Raw genomic sequence first — 12,595 nt, forward strand, 5'->3', positions numbered from 1 at the left:
TCTTAGCTGGAAGGGCCATCTTCCAGTAATTGGCCATAAATAACGAACACAAAGGGAAAGAGGTGAGGCACCTGATACATGTTCTCTAGGCCTTTTAGAAAATATGAAATTGTTCCTTTGGCCACATACAAGCGAATCTACGAAAAAGGTGATAATGTAGACATCAAGGGAATGGGTGCTTTCCAAAAAAGGAGTGCCTCGCAAATGTTACCACAGCAAAGCTAGAAGAGTCTACAGTGTTACCCAGCATGCTGTTGGCATTGTTGTAAACAAGGGCAAGATTTTTGCCAAAAGAATGAATGTGTCTAAGAGCCAAGTAAGTTTCCTGAAACGCGTGAAGGTAAATGATCAGAAAAAGACGTCAAAGGGAGAGGTGTCTGAGTTCAAATGAAGTGCCAGCCTGCTCCACCCAGAGAAGAACTTTGTGAGAACCAATGGAGAGGAGCCTGGGCTGCTGGAACCTATTCCCTATGAGTTCATGGCGTAATAGGTGTTAAAAAAATTCTGAACTGTACAAATGTTTCTCTTCATTGAGAAGTGTGGCGCCCCCCCCTTAAAGAAATATTTAAACTACATTTTGTATCCAAAAACCTCAGTACTCTGCTGTTAAGTAACACATTAATACGCGTTCTCTGAAAATACATAGCCATATATAGGAGTTTCAAATACCTGCATAAGCTAGATACTGTGATATCATCTACCAGTATAGGAATTAATGTGTATTTTTTGCCTTTTAAAATATTGAACAGTTGATGCTGATCATTAGGTACTAAGAACTGTGAAGGATCCTGTCTGAATACAAATTAAACATAAGCCCGAGACCTTAAAAAATAAATCCTTTTGTTTGAAAAGAGCAGAGAGAAAGACTTCTCACTTAAAAATAAATCTTAGGTTTTCAGGAACCATTCAAGTTTAGTGTAAACTCCATTCTGAAAATTAGAGAATTTTTGCTTTTGCTTGATTTTGTAATCCTACATGATTTGTATTTAAAAAGACTGGGTAAGATTAAGAAGACGGAGGGGCAAAGAGCTCAGATCCAAGACTGAATTAGCTTGTAGAATCCCCAGCATTTGACGGGGATGTGGAGATTAACAGGGAGGGACAGGCTGATATGAATCATGGCTCTTAGCTGTAAATCATCAGTGATTACGTCCTTCACCAAAGAAAGAAAACAGGTTTGCAGGGAGGTAGAGGTCAGTTTCCAACAATTTGAGTTTGTGGTGTCCTGGAATGTCACTTGATACCTAGTAAGTAGTTCTGGATCTTTGGGTATGGAACTTGAGAAAGGAATCCTGGCTAGAGAGAGAATTCAGGGCAGTTTATCAGTGGTTAGCCTAGTAAAATCCTTGAGAATCACTGGTCTATTTAATCTGACCTATAAACCCACTTTTCTCTGTAGTTTAGAGGCATATTCAAACACTAATTACTCTGATATGATCCTCCCAACACATCATCTTATATATCCCCTATCCCCCAAAAGAAACGTGAAGGGAAGTCCTAACCATCTATCTAGTTCAAATTCTCCTAGAGCATGCCGCAGGATAGGGAAGGTACGTTAGCCACGTGATTAACTTTTCAGAAAGATACAATTCTGATTTTGCACGTTCACTTTGGTTGTTTTCACTATTGGTAAAGTATAATACTATTAACCATATTAATCCTCAAGGCATTAGATAGGTACTATAATTCTATCCATTTAACACGAGAAAACAGGCGCAAAGATTAAGGAACTTGCCCCAAGTCACACAGCTATTAAGCGGGTGAGTGAGCCAAAATTCAACCTAGTTCCAAAACCCAGCCCCTTCACCCTACTTTGTTTGCTGTAGTTTTAGCCAGATTTTAAAGCATCCACAGCAAGTTAAATTCCCTTATTCCGCTCCCATTCCGTTTACCCAGAATCCTTAGGGTATGGTATTAAAATTTTCTGCACAAGTTTGAGGCTTTAACTCATAGTCTTGGCCTGAGCCAGGAGATGATGACATTTTGTTTGGCAGACTAGCCCCTCTAATATAACTCTCCCCTTGCTTCGGGACCTGTTGCCCCTCAGCAGACCGGAAAAACAACAGCGCCTGGTACAGGCACCCGCGGGTCCAGAGGGGTCCAAGGGGTCGCCGGGCCCGGGGAGGCTCGCCGGGATCCCAGCCCGCCTCCCCCAGGCCCCTCCTCCTGGCCCAGAATGCACCCGGTTAAAACAAAATCCCACGTGACTGGCTCTCCTCTCAGGCCATCATGGCGTCTCCCAGTGGGAAGGGACCCCGGGCGCCGGAGGCTCCTGGGTGCGGGCCCCGGCCGCTCGCCCGGGACCTGGTGGACTCTGTGGACGACGCGGAGGGGCTGTACGTGGCTGTGGAGCGCTGTCCGCTGTGCAACACTACCCGCCGGCGGCTGACCTGCGCCAAATGCGTTCAGAGCGGCGATTTCGTCTACTTCGACGGCCGCGACAGGGAGAGGTACGGCGGCCGCCACGGCCCTATTGTTTCTTCTGCTGTGTCTCCTCCAGCCAGGCGGCCGAAGGCTGGAACTTGGGGCTCCCCGTCCGGGCACGAGATCCCGGCGAGAGGAGGGAGAGAGAGGGAGTGTAGCTAACTGCTCTGCACCGGAGCTTTGCTACCGGAGGACAGCGTAGGGACCAGATGAGGGAAGGGCGCCGTTTCCCCATCACCCACCAAAGAGGAGTTTGACCCCACGGTGTTCTTGGCCACTGGGGAAAAAAGGAGTAAGTGGTGACTCTCTGGAGAAGTTTTCCCCTGTAGCTGCCATTGACTTGGATTCCCAGCTCTTTGCTGTATGTGCTCCCATTCAAAGGCTTGGGTTTCTATTTTTTAAAGCACGTTTATACTCATTCTCTAGAGAAGAGAGTAGAAGAGAATCAAATAACTGCTTTAGAGGGATTTGGGCCTGGTAGTCTGTCACAGATGGACTTTATTATCAGACATGCTTACTCTAATGTGTGAGTTGGGGCTTGCTGTTAACTCCCCTTTCCCCTCCCTGCCTCTAAAGATTATTTTGGATTCTTAGGAATTTGTGAAAGTGTTTTGGCCTTGTTTTAAAATTCAGATTGACAGCTGCATGCTTTTAGCTAAGAGAATTGCTTTTAGGAACATGTTTTGGTTCCGTTTCGAAATCTAAACAGAGAGCTACAAGTTCTTGGTTAAGAAAATTGAAAAATTAGCGTGATTAGCTGCAGGGTCTCCCACTCTCAACTTCTGTTTCAACAACTTAGTGTCAATGATAGTAAGATAGCTAGCATTCTGAGCACAAAAATTCAGGTATTAATTCATTAGCAACAACCCAATAACTTATCCCCAACTTACTAGGAAGGTGCACAGTAAGTGCTTTGCCCTAGGTCACACAAATAAGTGTAGGAACAAGAATTAAAATTCAGACAGCTTGGACCTATGTACCCGCATTTAACCACTAGATACTATATCCTCTATATTTGGGAATGTTTTGAGTTCTTAGTATATCTGTGATCGTGGATGGAGTTCTTTTCTTTCTCTTTTGAGGAGATTTGAATGACAAACTCTTTTTTAGTTTGTTGCTGTGTCTCATTGGTGCTCTTGATGACTTTAGAAACTGCTTATGTAGTAAGTGATAGCTTTAAAAATTAAACCAGTTATAAAAATACTGGATATGAGATGGAAATGTCTAACTGATGGATTTAATTGAGGATTTAGTTCTGGACCTCCTTGTCTGTCTACATGTTTTACTATATCTATTCACATAATTTAAATATCATCTATGTGCTTAAGACTGCCAGACTTGCATCTCCAACCTAGACTTCTCTAAAGTCCAGAAAACAGCTGCCTATTCAACATCAATATTTAGATTTGTAATAGATATCTTCATTTTAATATGGCAAACTGAACTCCTTATTTTCCATCATAAATCTGTTTGCCCATGCTCATCCCAACCCAGTAAATGTCAATCTCATTGTTCGTTTGTTTCAGGCTAAAAAACCTTTCAGTTCTCCTTGACTCCTCTCTTAACCTGACTCGATTTAGTACCATCAACAAATTCCATCTACTCTTCACAAGTTATCTTAAATCTGACCCTTTCACCATCACCTGGTCCGATCTACCAGAGACATAAGGTTATTTCCTCTTATATCTCTGCTTCCATCCTTGCTCCCCTTTTATGCAATTTCCATGTTGCAGCCAGCGTTACGCTACTCCTCCATTTCTGTTCAGATCTTCCAGTAGTTTTTCGCTTTACCCAAAGTAAAAGCTGGAGTCCTTAACCAAAGTTCTATGTTATCTGTTCCTCTGATTTAATCTCCTATTATTTTCTCTCTTAACTAATCTGCTGTGCCACTGTGGCCTCCTTGTCTGTCCTCAGACATACCAAGAACACTCCTTCCTCAGGACCTTTGCAGTGGTATTTAGACAGCCAGGACTCTTTCTCTATCAGAAATCTTCAGGGCTGCCTCCTTTTTTTTTTTTTTTTTTTAGGTGCTTGCTCATATCTTGGAGAGTATCTTTCTGATCCTTCTATTAAAATGCTAACCTCTTGCCTGTTTAACCAGCTTTATTATCTTTTCTTTTCCATAACACTTATCACCATCTGATGGTTGTGCATATTAATTTGCCTAACTGCCCCCCACCCAGTGATATAAACTCTATGAGGGCAAGAGTTTTTGTTTTATACACTGTTGTATTCTCACATAGTAGAAGCTCAATAAAGATTTATGGAATGATTGAACTGACTCTGGCGCTCTTTCCCAAACTCAGTTTCTAGACCATTTCAGTATTATTCATCATGATCTATTTGTTAGTAAAGCCAGAAACCTGGGAGTTATCCTAGACTTTTCTTTTTCTCTTACTCTCTGCGTCCAAATAATCAGCAAGTCTAATTCATTTTGATGTCAAAATATGTCTTGAATCTATCTAACTTTTAGTTCAGACCACCGTCTTTTCTCTCCTGACTACTAAGTGATCTCCCTTCTTTTACTCAGACAGCTCTTCGCTACCTTGCCTCTGGTCTCCAAACACAATAGAAATGTAAATAAGCCACAATAGAAATGTAAATAAGATGTCACTGTTTTGCTTAAACCTCTCATTGGCTCCCATTGCATTTAAAATAAAATCGAAGCTCCTTATTATGGCATATGAAGCCTCCTGTGATTTGGCTGCTGTTTGCCTCTGTAACTTAGACTCAACTTAGAGGTTGTAACTCAACTTAGAGGTTGAGTTTAAAATGTGAGCTTTGGACTCATGCTCCCTTGAATTGAGTCCAAGCTCCACCACTTGCTATGTGATTTCTTTTTTTTTTTTTTTTTTTTTTTTGAGACAGGGTCTTGCTCTGTTACCCAGGCCGGAGTGCACTGGCACAATCATGGCATACTGCAGCCTCAAACTCCTGGGCTCAAGCAATCCTCCCATCTTAACCTTTTGAGTAGGTGGGACTACAGGCATGCACCACCATACCTGGCTAATTTTTAAATTTTTTGTAGAGACAAGGTCTCCCTGTGTTGTGCAGGCCAATCTCGAACTTGTGGGCTGAGCCATCCTCCTGTCTCAGCCTCCCAAAGTGTTAGGATTACAGATATGAGCCACCGCGCCCGGCTGCTATGTGAGTTTGAGGAAGTTTTTTTGATGGGGGAGGGGACAGGGTCTCACCCTGTCACCCAGACAGTGCAGTGGCAAGATAACAGCTCACTGCAGCTTTGACTTCCCTGGGCTCAAGGGATTCTCCTGTCTCAGCCTCCCTGGTGTCTGGGACTACAGGCGTGCATCAACACGCCTAACTAGTTTTTTTGTATTTTTTGTGGAGACAGGGTTTTGCCGTGTTGCCCAGGCCAATCTTGGACCCCGGAGCTCAAGCCATCCGCCAGCCCCGGCCTCCCCATGTGCTGGGATTACAGGCGTGAGCCACCATGCCTGGCCCTGAGCAAGTTTCTTAACTTTATGTTTATTTCATTTTGAAAATGGCAGGGTATCTAACTCCATAGGTTTCTGGTAGTGATTACCTAAGAGCATGCATTTAAAGTGTTTAGCATGATGCCTAGAATGTATTAAGCACTCAAATAAGTTCATCCCTGTGCTCCCCCTTTTTCACTGCTCCACAGTTATAGGCCTTCTCTCAAATCCTCAGTCACATGAAACTTCCACCAGTGGGGCTTTTTCCTTGCCGTTTCTTCTGCCTGGAACACTTTTCCTCCTGATTGATACCTTGTCTTTCACCATTCAACTTAAAGTCCACTTCTTCGGTGAGGCCTTTCCTGACCTCCCTCACTAAGATAGGTTCCCACCTTCATCTTTTCCCCCATTATTTGCTGTAAAAAATACCCTATTTCTTTCATGGTACCACACATGATGTGTAATACTATTTATTTGAGGAAGATGGCCACATCCAGAATGTAGTTTCATGAAGGCATGAATTCTAGTCTTGTTCTTTCAGATCACCAGCCCAGCAGCAGCAGGTAGCAGAACTTAGGCGAGTTGTTGAAGGAATGTCAAAAGCAATACAATTTTTGAAACTCAACATAGGGGTTGGGCACAGTGGCTCATGCCTGTAATCCCAGCACTTTGGGAAGCCAAGGCAGGCGGATCACTTGAGACCAGGAGAGCGAGACTAGCCTGGCCAGCATGGTGAAACCCTATCTCTACTAAAAATACAAAAATTAGACCAAATGCGGTGGCTCACATCTGTAATCCCAGCACTTTGGGAGGCCGAGGCGGGCAGATCATGAGGTCAAGAGATGGAGACCATCCTGGCCAACATGGTGAAACCTTGTCTCTGCTAAAAATACAAAAATAAGCTGGGCGTGGTGGCACACGCGCCTGTGGTCTCAGCTACTCAGGAGGCTGAGGCAGGAGAATCACCTGAACCCGGGAGGTGGAGGTTGCAGTGAGCCAAAATCATGCCACTGCACCCCAGCCTGGTGACAGTGTGAGACTCCATCTCAAAAAAACAAAAACAAAAACAAAAATTAGCTGGGTGTTGTGGTGCAGGCCTGTAATCCCAGCTACTCGGGAGGCTGAGGCCTGAGAATCACTTGAACCTGGGAGGCAGAGGCTGCAGTGAGCCGAGATCACGCCACTGTACTTCAGCCTGGGCGACAGAGCAAGACTCCATCTCAAAACAAAAATGAAGAAGAAAGAAAATCCCAAAAATTCTTGGCTAAATGTGAGCATTAGATTTTCAGAAGAGAGATATGTCATAGTGGATTTCCTTTCCTGACCAAGCAGAAAAATATAAAGCAAATACCAGAACCATTCAGAATTTAGAATAAAAAAGAAATTTTAGGGTTCAGGGATAGCAGAACTGTCAACAGTGGTCTGCTTAGGTCGGCTTCACCTAACTCTCCATCTTTCTCTTTTCCAAACTATGTGTTTTAAGAAGAATGGCTTGTTAGTTTTTCTTTGTTTCTAGAATTGTGCCCAATATCTAGTAGGGTGAAAGAATCTCTTGAGACCCAGGACCGTTGTTCTAATAGCCAAATATTTTTTAATGAGCTTTCATTGTGCACTGTTATGTGCGCAAAATGTTCTGGCAATACAGAGGAGAAAGACAGGTCTCTGCTCTCAAGGATTTTTACTGACTGTCAAGAGGCCTTGAATTGTGTGGGCCACAGGTTGATTGTGAGATATTCTATCTTCATTATTTTTGAAAATTTTGTATTCTGTGATTGCCTTTAGACTCTTTTTCCTTTTAACTTCATGACAAGCCTCTCACTAACTGTAGAAAACCACTTGTTAATAAAATATGGAACCTTACAGCACAGTTTTAAAACCCTTGTTTAACCTCTGATTTTCAGTAAATTAGCCAAACCGGCTGTGCCTACATGGATCTTGAATGTGATCATGCATATCAAAGTTCTTGTAAAGGTAAATGTATTTTTTTAAGGTTCCATTAACAGACTAGCTGAATATCTAGGTTTTAGTGGTTTGGCAGCTCAAGGAAAATTAAGTATTAAATAAATAAATCGATCTCACATTAATTAGTTCCTTTGACTCTTAAGGAGGGAACCATGTGTCTTTATATACTTTTGGGGACAATATGAGTTTGGCAGACAGATTAGTTGAGAAATACCTAAACTCATTATTTTTGTTGTTGTTGTTCGATGGGAAAACTTCCCTACAACTTTGGTGTCCTCACCCACATCATCCTTTCCTCATCTCCCACCTTGCCCCCAGTCCTGAACAGTACCTCCTCTACTTTCTCACCTGCCTTTTCTCCCCCTACTCCTGCCCCCAGGGGAGACCCAGCCTTCAGTGTAAACTGAAGGTGCGTTCCCTATCATCTGCCCTTTAAACTGTATGCTTCCTTAAGGGATGAAGAAGAGGAATGATATTAGGCAGTACCTCCAATACAATCTTCTTTGAATCTGTACTGCTGGACATATTAAAATTACGGGAACAGAACTGTATGGATTATGTATTTGTCTGACACCAGAAATAGCACTGCTACCCAGTAGACACCTGATAGGTTGAAGTAATCTTTCCACTCACAACAGGAAAGAAATTGGTTACCAGTTCTTGTTAGATGGGGGAATGGGACTGATAATTAATCTAAGGATACCTGGGGAAATGTACCTGCTGGTTTAGGAGCCCTTGATTTTCACATGTGGATTTAAAAGAAAGACAAATTGTATGAACATCTAGGTACTACTTTATAATTATGTTTTCAGGAATGATGTCACATTATCTTCACTGACAAGTTTTAGAATATATGATTATACTTTTGCCAGGAAACAGAAATGCATGCCCTAAACAAATTGAGAAATGGGATAAAGGATGAAGAAGAAATTTAAATATTACTGCAGATTTCAAGGGGAAGGCACAACCAATATCCAGAAAATATCCTTTAGATACTTTGGTTCTCCCTCCAGTATATTTTGGGTTGTCAGCCACTGTGGCCCATATAAATCTATTGTCTTGAGAATTCAGTTCTGTGTACTGAACTCAGCAGAACAAAAGCTCTACAGGTAGACAGGAGCTCACCAGCCTTACAACTGTTTCACTGTGTCCTTCAGAGGGTCTCAGTTCTTGTCCCATGGAGTTTGTTTATGGTGTTTCCACCAGAAAATGTGGATCTGCTAGGAAAATATAACTTGTTTTCAGCCAGTATCACTGGCTACTCTTATGATTATACTTTCTAGAACTTATAAACGGTTTTTGCATTTACGGTCTCATTTCTTCTCTACCCTCACCCCATGAGTTATTAATGTATTTAAAGCAGAAAAAACTGGGTCTCAGGGTTGCTGTGACTGACTTATTCCCGGGTTCTGCTAATTCTTAAGTTCATATTTAGGTCTGAACTATATTTTTATACTGTGTGCATGTGTGTGTGTAACAGTATCAGAAAAGAAAATATTGTTATACAGATTGCTATATCTTGGAAGGTCATATGTGCTCTAGTGAACCAAGGGCTGGGATTAACCCTGGAGAGGCAGCACCCCTCACCTGTACACCCTGCCACTGTGTGAAGATTCCTGAAATGTCCAGTTTCTCTCACCTCTAGATATTTCCAAGGCCTGTCATAATGCAAAAGAGTTTTCATAATCTCAAGTCTCTTTTGAACACCAAAAGACATACTTCATGGAAAATAAAATGTGATTATATAAAAATAATCCTGAGATTTGCCACCTCCTGTTGCTAGGGAAGGTACTGAATTGATGTGATGATGGAAATTGAGTGCTTACTTGCGCATGGCAGAGCAGTGGTGGCGCATCTCAGAGGGTTGTGTAAGGATTCAGAGAGAGCATGTGTTTTCTTTTAGAAACTGCCAGAAAGGAGCGGGCGCTTTAGGGATCAGGGTTGTAGTTAAGGTGTCATTGTGAGGTTTCAATGAGTGTTTTTTAAGTAAAGTTGAACTACTTTCAGCCAGAGCCAAGTGAAAGTCTCCAGCCCTAGTTTAATCCTTTAAAATATTTTTCAGATGAATTTGTAGTCATGTCTTAAAATGGAAAACTTAGCTCCCTTAATAATCAGAGTTCATTTGGGATAGATATTTGTGAAATCCTCTTGAGCTGACCTATCTCAAGTAATTGATGTAATCCAGGCTTCCAGAAGGTCAGTTCCTTGGGTCTCCTACTTAGTAAAGAATAACTCTCAGTGACCATTTCCAGCCCATCAAATTTAAAAAACGTTTTTATTTTGGATATTTTCTTCAAACAAGATGTAGTTGAATTTGAGTATTTTGAATTTTAAGTTTACATTTTAAATCAAAATGCATGTTTTTAAAGAGAGCTAAATATTGTAAATATGACATTTGAAATTTTGAAATGTTTAGCTCAAACATTGTAGAAATAGGAAAATTCTCTCACAATCCCACCACATAAAGGTGCCTCTATTATGGATGAGGCACAGTCCTGAATATTCTATGCATATTCTCTGCCAGAGTGGGATCACGCAACACAACTATTTTGCTGAGTTTTTTTTGTTTTGTTTTTTGGGGTTTTTTGGGTCATTTAACATACCTAAACATCTTTTCATGCCAGTACACAATATTATTCCTTTTACAGCTGTAAATTTTTATCTTTTTAAAACCCAAAGTTAGAATCATTCAGTCACTTCATGAAAAAAAGGATTATATATGACTATCCCTTTTATTTTTCTGTTTATTTACTATTTTACAAACAAAAATGAACTTTTCTATTTTTGTTTCTAAAGGATGCCTCAGTTTAAAGTAAGTTGAATGAGGGAACTGTAGTATACATATTCTCTGTGTGCAGAAGAAGCGAGTGTAATTAGGACTGCCTTATCCTGGTTTCGTAATCCCTCAGTCTCTTCTATAGAACTGTATTCTCTAGTCGAGCTTAATGCATAGTAAGATTAAGTGCAGAATCACTCATTGCAGTGAAGAAGCGGAAAGCTGGCATATGTGTGTGCTAAGCATCTGTACCCACTGCTTTCACATTTATCTTATTTAATCCCTTTACCAAGGAGTATGTAAGCATTATTCCCGTTTTACAAATGAGGAAACTAAACAGCACTTTGTTTCTATTTTATTTTATTTTATTTTATTTTATTTTTTGAGACACAGGGTCTAACTCTGCCACCCAGGCCAAAGTATAGTGTAGGATCATAGCTCACTGCAGCCTCTAATTCATGGCTCAAAGGATCCTCCTACCTCAGCCTCCAGAGAGGTTAGGTCTACAGCCATGTACCACCATGCCCAGCTATTTTTTAATATATATGTATTTTTTTTATAGAGATGTAGTCTTACTATGTTGCCAGGCTGGTCTTGGACTCCTTGACTCAAATAATCTTCCTGCCTCAGACTCCTAAAGTGTTGAGATTACAGGTGTGAGCCACCACACCTGGCCTGTTTCTAATTTCCGTAAATGATTTTTAACCTTTATTCCTGACAGTGGAATATATTTATGCCATGCTTTCTCATATTCTAAATATTCTAACACAAGGTTTAAAAATCGTGATAAGGACCAGGTTTTTAAATCTTATTTGCCTGTGGAAATCATACACTTGTATGATTAAAGAATAAAAGCATACTCGTATCTTTGTCTATAAAAATATTTTAATGTTTAGTCTTTCTCCCATTGAACACTAGTTTCCATTTCCTTACAGTTAGGCCTGATTTTATGATTGGTGCCTTCAGACATGAATCTTTCTTCATCTCTGTTATTTTCTTAGGATAGATTCTTTGAAATGCAGTAACTGAATCAAAGGGTTGGATATTTTTTTTTAGGCCCTCAATTGCTTATTTGAAATCTATTTTTTGCCTTTCTTAAAATACATTAATAGTGTTTCTGAGACTTTTCATTGCCATAACCTTAGGCACAAAGTAAATGTGTAACCCTGGAATGAGGGAAAGGACTGGACAGGCAGGTAGAGGGGTGAGAGTTACTTTATGAAAGGTACTATGCTTGGGACATAGTAAGTGCTCAGTAAATTGTGGGTGTTATAGTGAGGCTAGTTATTCCTAGCACCGTATTAATGGTCTGCATCCCTAATAGAGTGCGTGCCCTGGTGTTGTTTTTCTGGTAATAAAGGGCAGATTTATGTGAATAGTCTGACCTGTGGTTAGGTCCACTCAGTTGCCCATAATTGTAGTCGGGGTACAGAGTGGAAGTGAGACTTGCATTCATAACCACTACCGCATTAGTAGCATACTCCCATCATTGTTTTCCCACTTGGCATATTGAAATGCTTTGGGGCATTTACATAGAATTTTCTCTGCCTCCATGCCCTTCCTTCCCTTAACAGGATCAACTGTGGCTCACCCTCAGGTCTCAGCTTGGACAGGCAGTGCTCCCGGGTGGCTCCCTCTGAAGCCCGAGCTGGGTTGTGTGCTTTCTGTGGTGCCACTGGGGCTGTGTGTGAGCACCCTTCTCCTTGTTCCCATCTGTCTGTATCACAGAGGGATTGCTGGAGAGTCAGTTTAAAGGAGTACCTTTTTTTAACAGAAAAAATCGTAAGTCATAAAAGTATGGAAGAATTTATGAAACAACAAAGTTCATTTGAGAGAATGCTTTTTTAGGGGGGAACAACCCAAGTCATTTAAGTATGGAATAATTTAGTAAACAATATAGAAGACTTTTTTAATTGGGAGAGAAAATACAGGAAATAGTGTTGTAAGAGCCAGGCATGGAACAGATTCACTGGCAGATTTCTTTCAGAAAACGGCACAA

General features: G+C 41.2%; 1 protein-coding gene across 1 annotated transcript in view; it reads left to right on the top strand.

The window, feature by feature from the left end:
* Positions 1-2,172: 2,172 nt before the first annotated feature.
* Positions 2,173-12,595, top strand: part of ATG14 (autophagy related 14) — a 45,472-nt gene continuing 35,049 nt past the window's right edge. Inside the window, exon 1 of the mRNA XM_023231147.1 lies at positions 2,173-2,450. Coding sequence (XP_023086915.1) covers positions 2,230-2,450 — 221 coding nt within the window. The 5' untranslated portion in view covers positions 2,173-2,229. The remainder of the gene's footprint in view (positions 2,451-12,595) is intronic.

This window comes from Piliocolobus tephrosceles, chromosome 6 (genome assembly GCF_002776525.5).
Source record: "Piliocolobus tephrosceles isolate RC106 chromosome 6, ASM277652v3, whole genome shotgun sequence".
In the NCBI taxonomy this organism is placed as follows: domain Eukaryota; kingdom Metazoa; phylum Chordata; class Mammalia; order Primates; family Cercopithecidae; genus Piliocolobus; species Piliocolobus tephrosceles.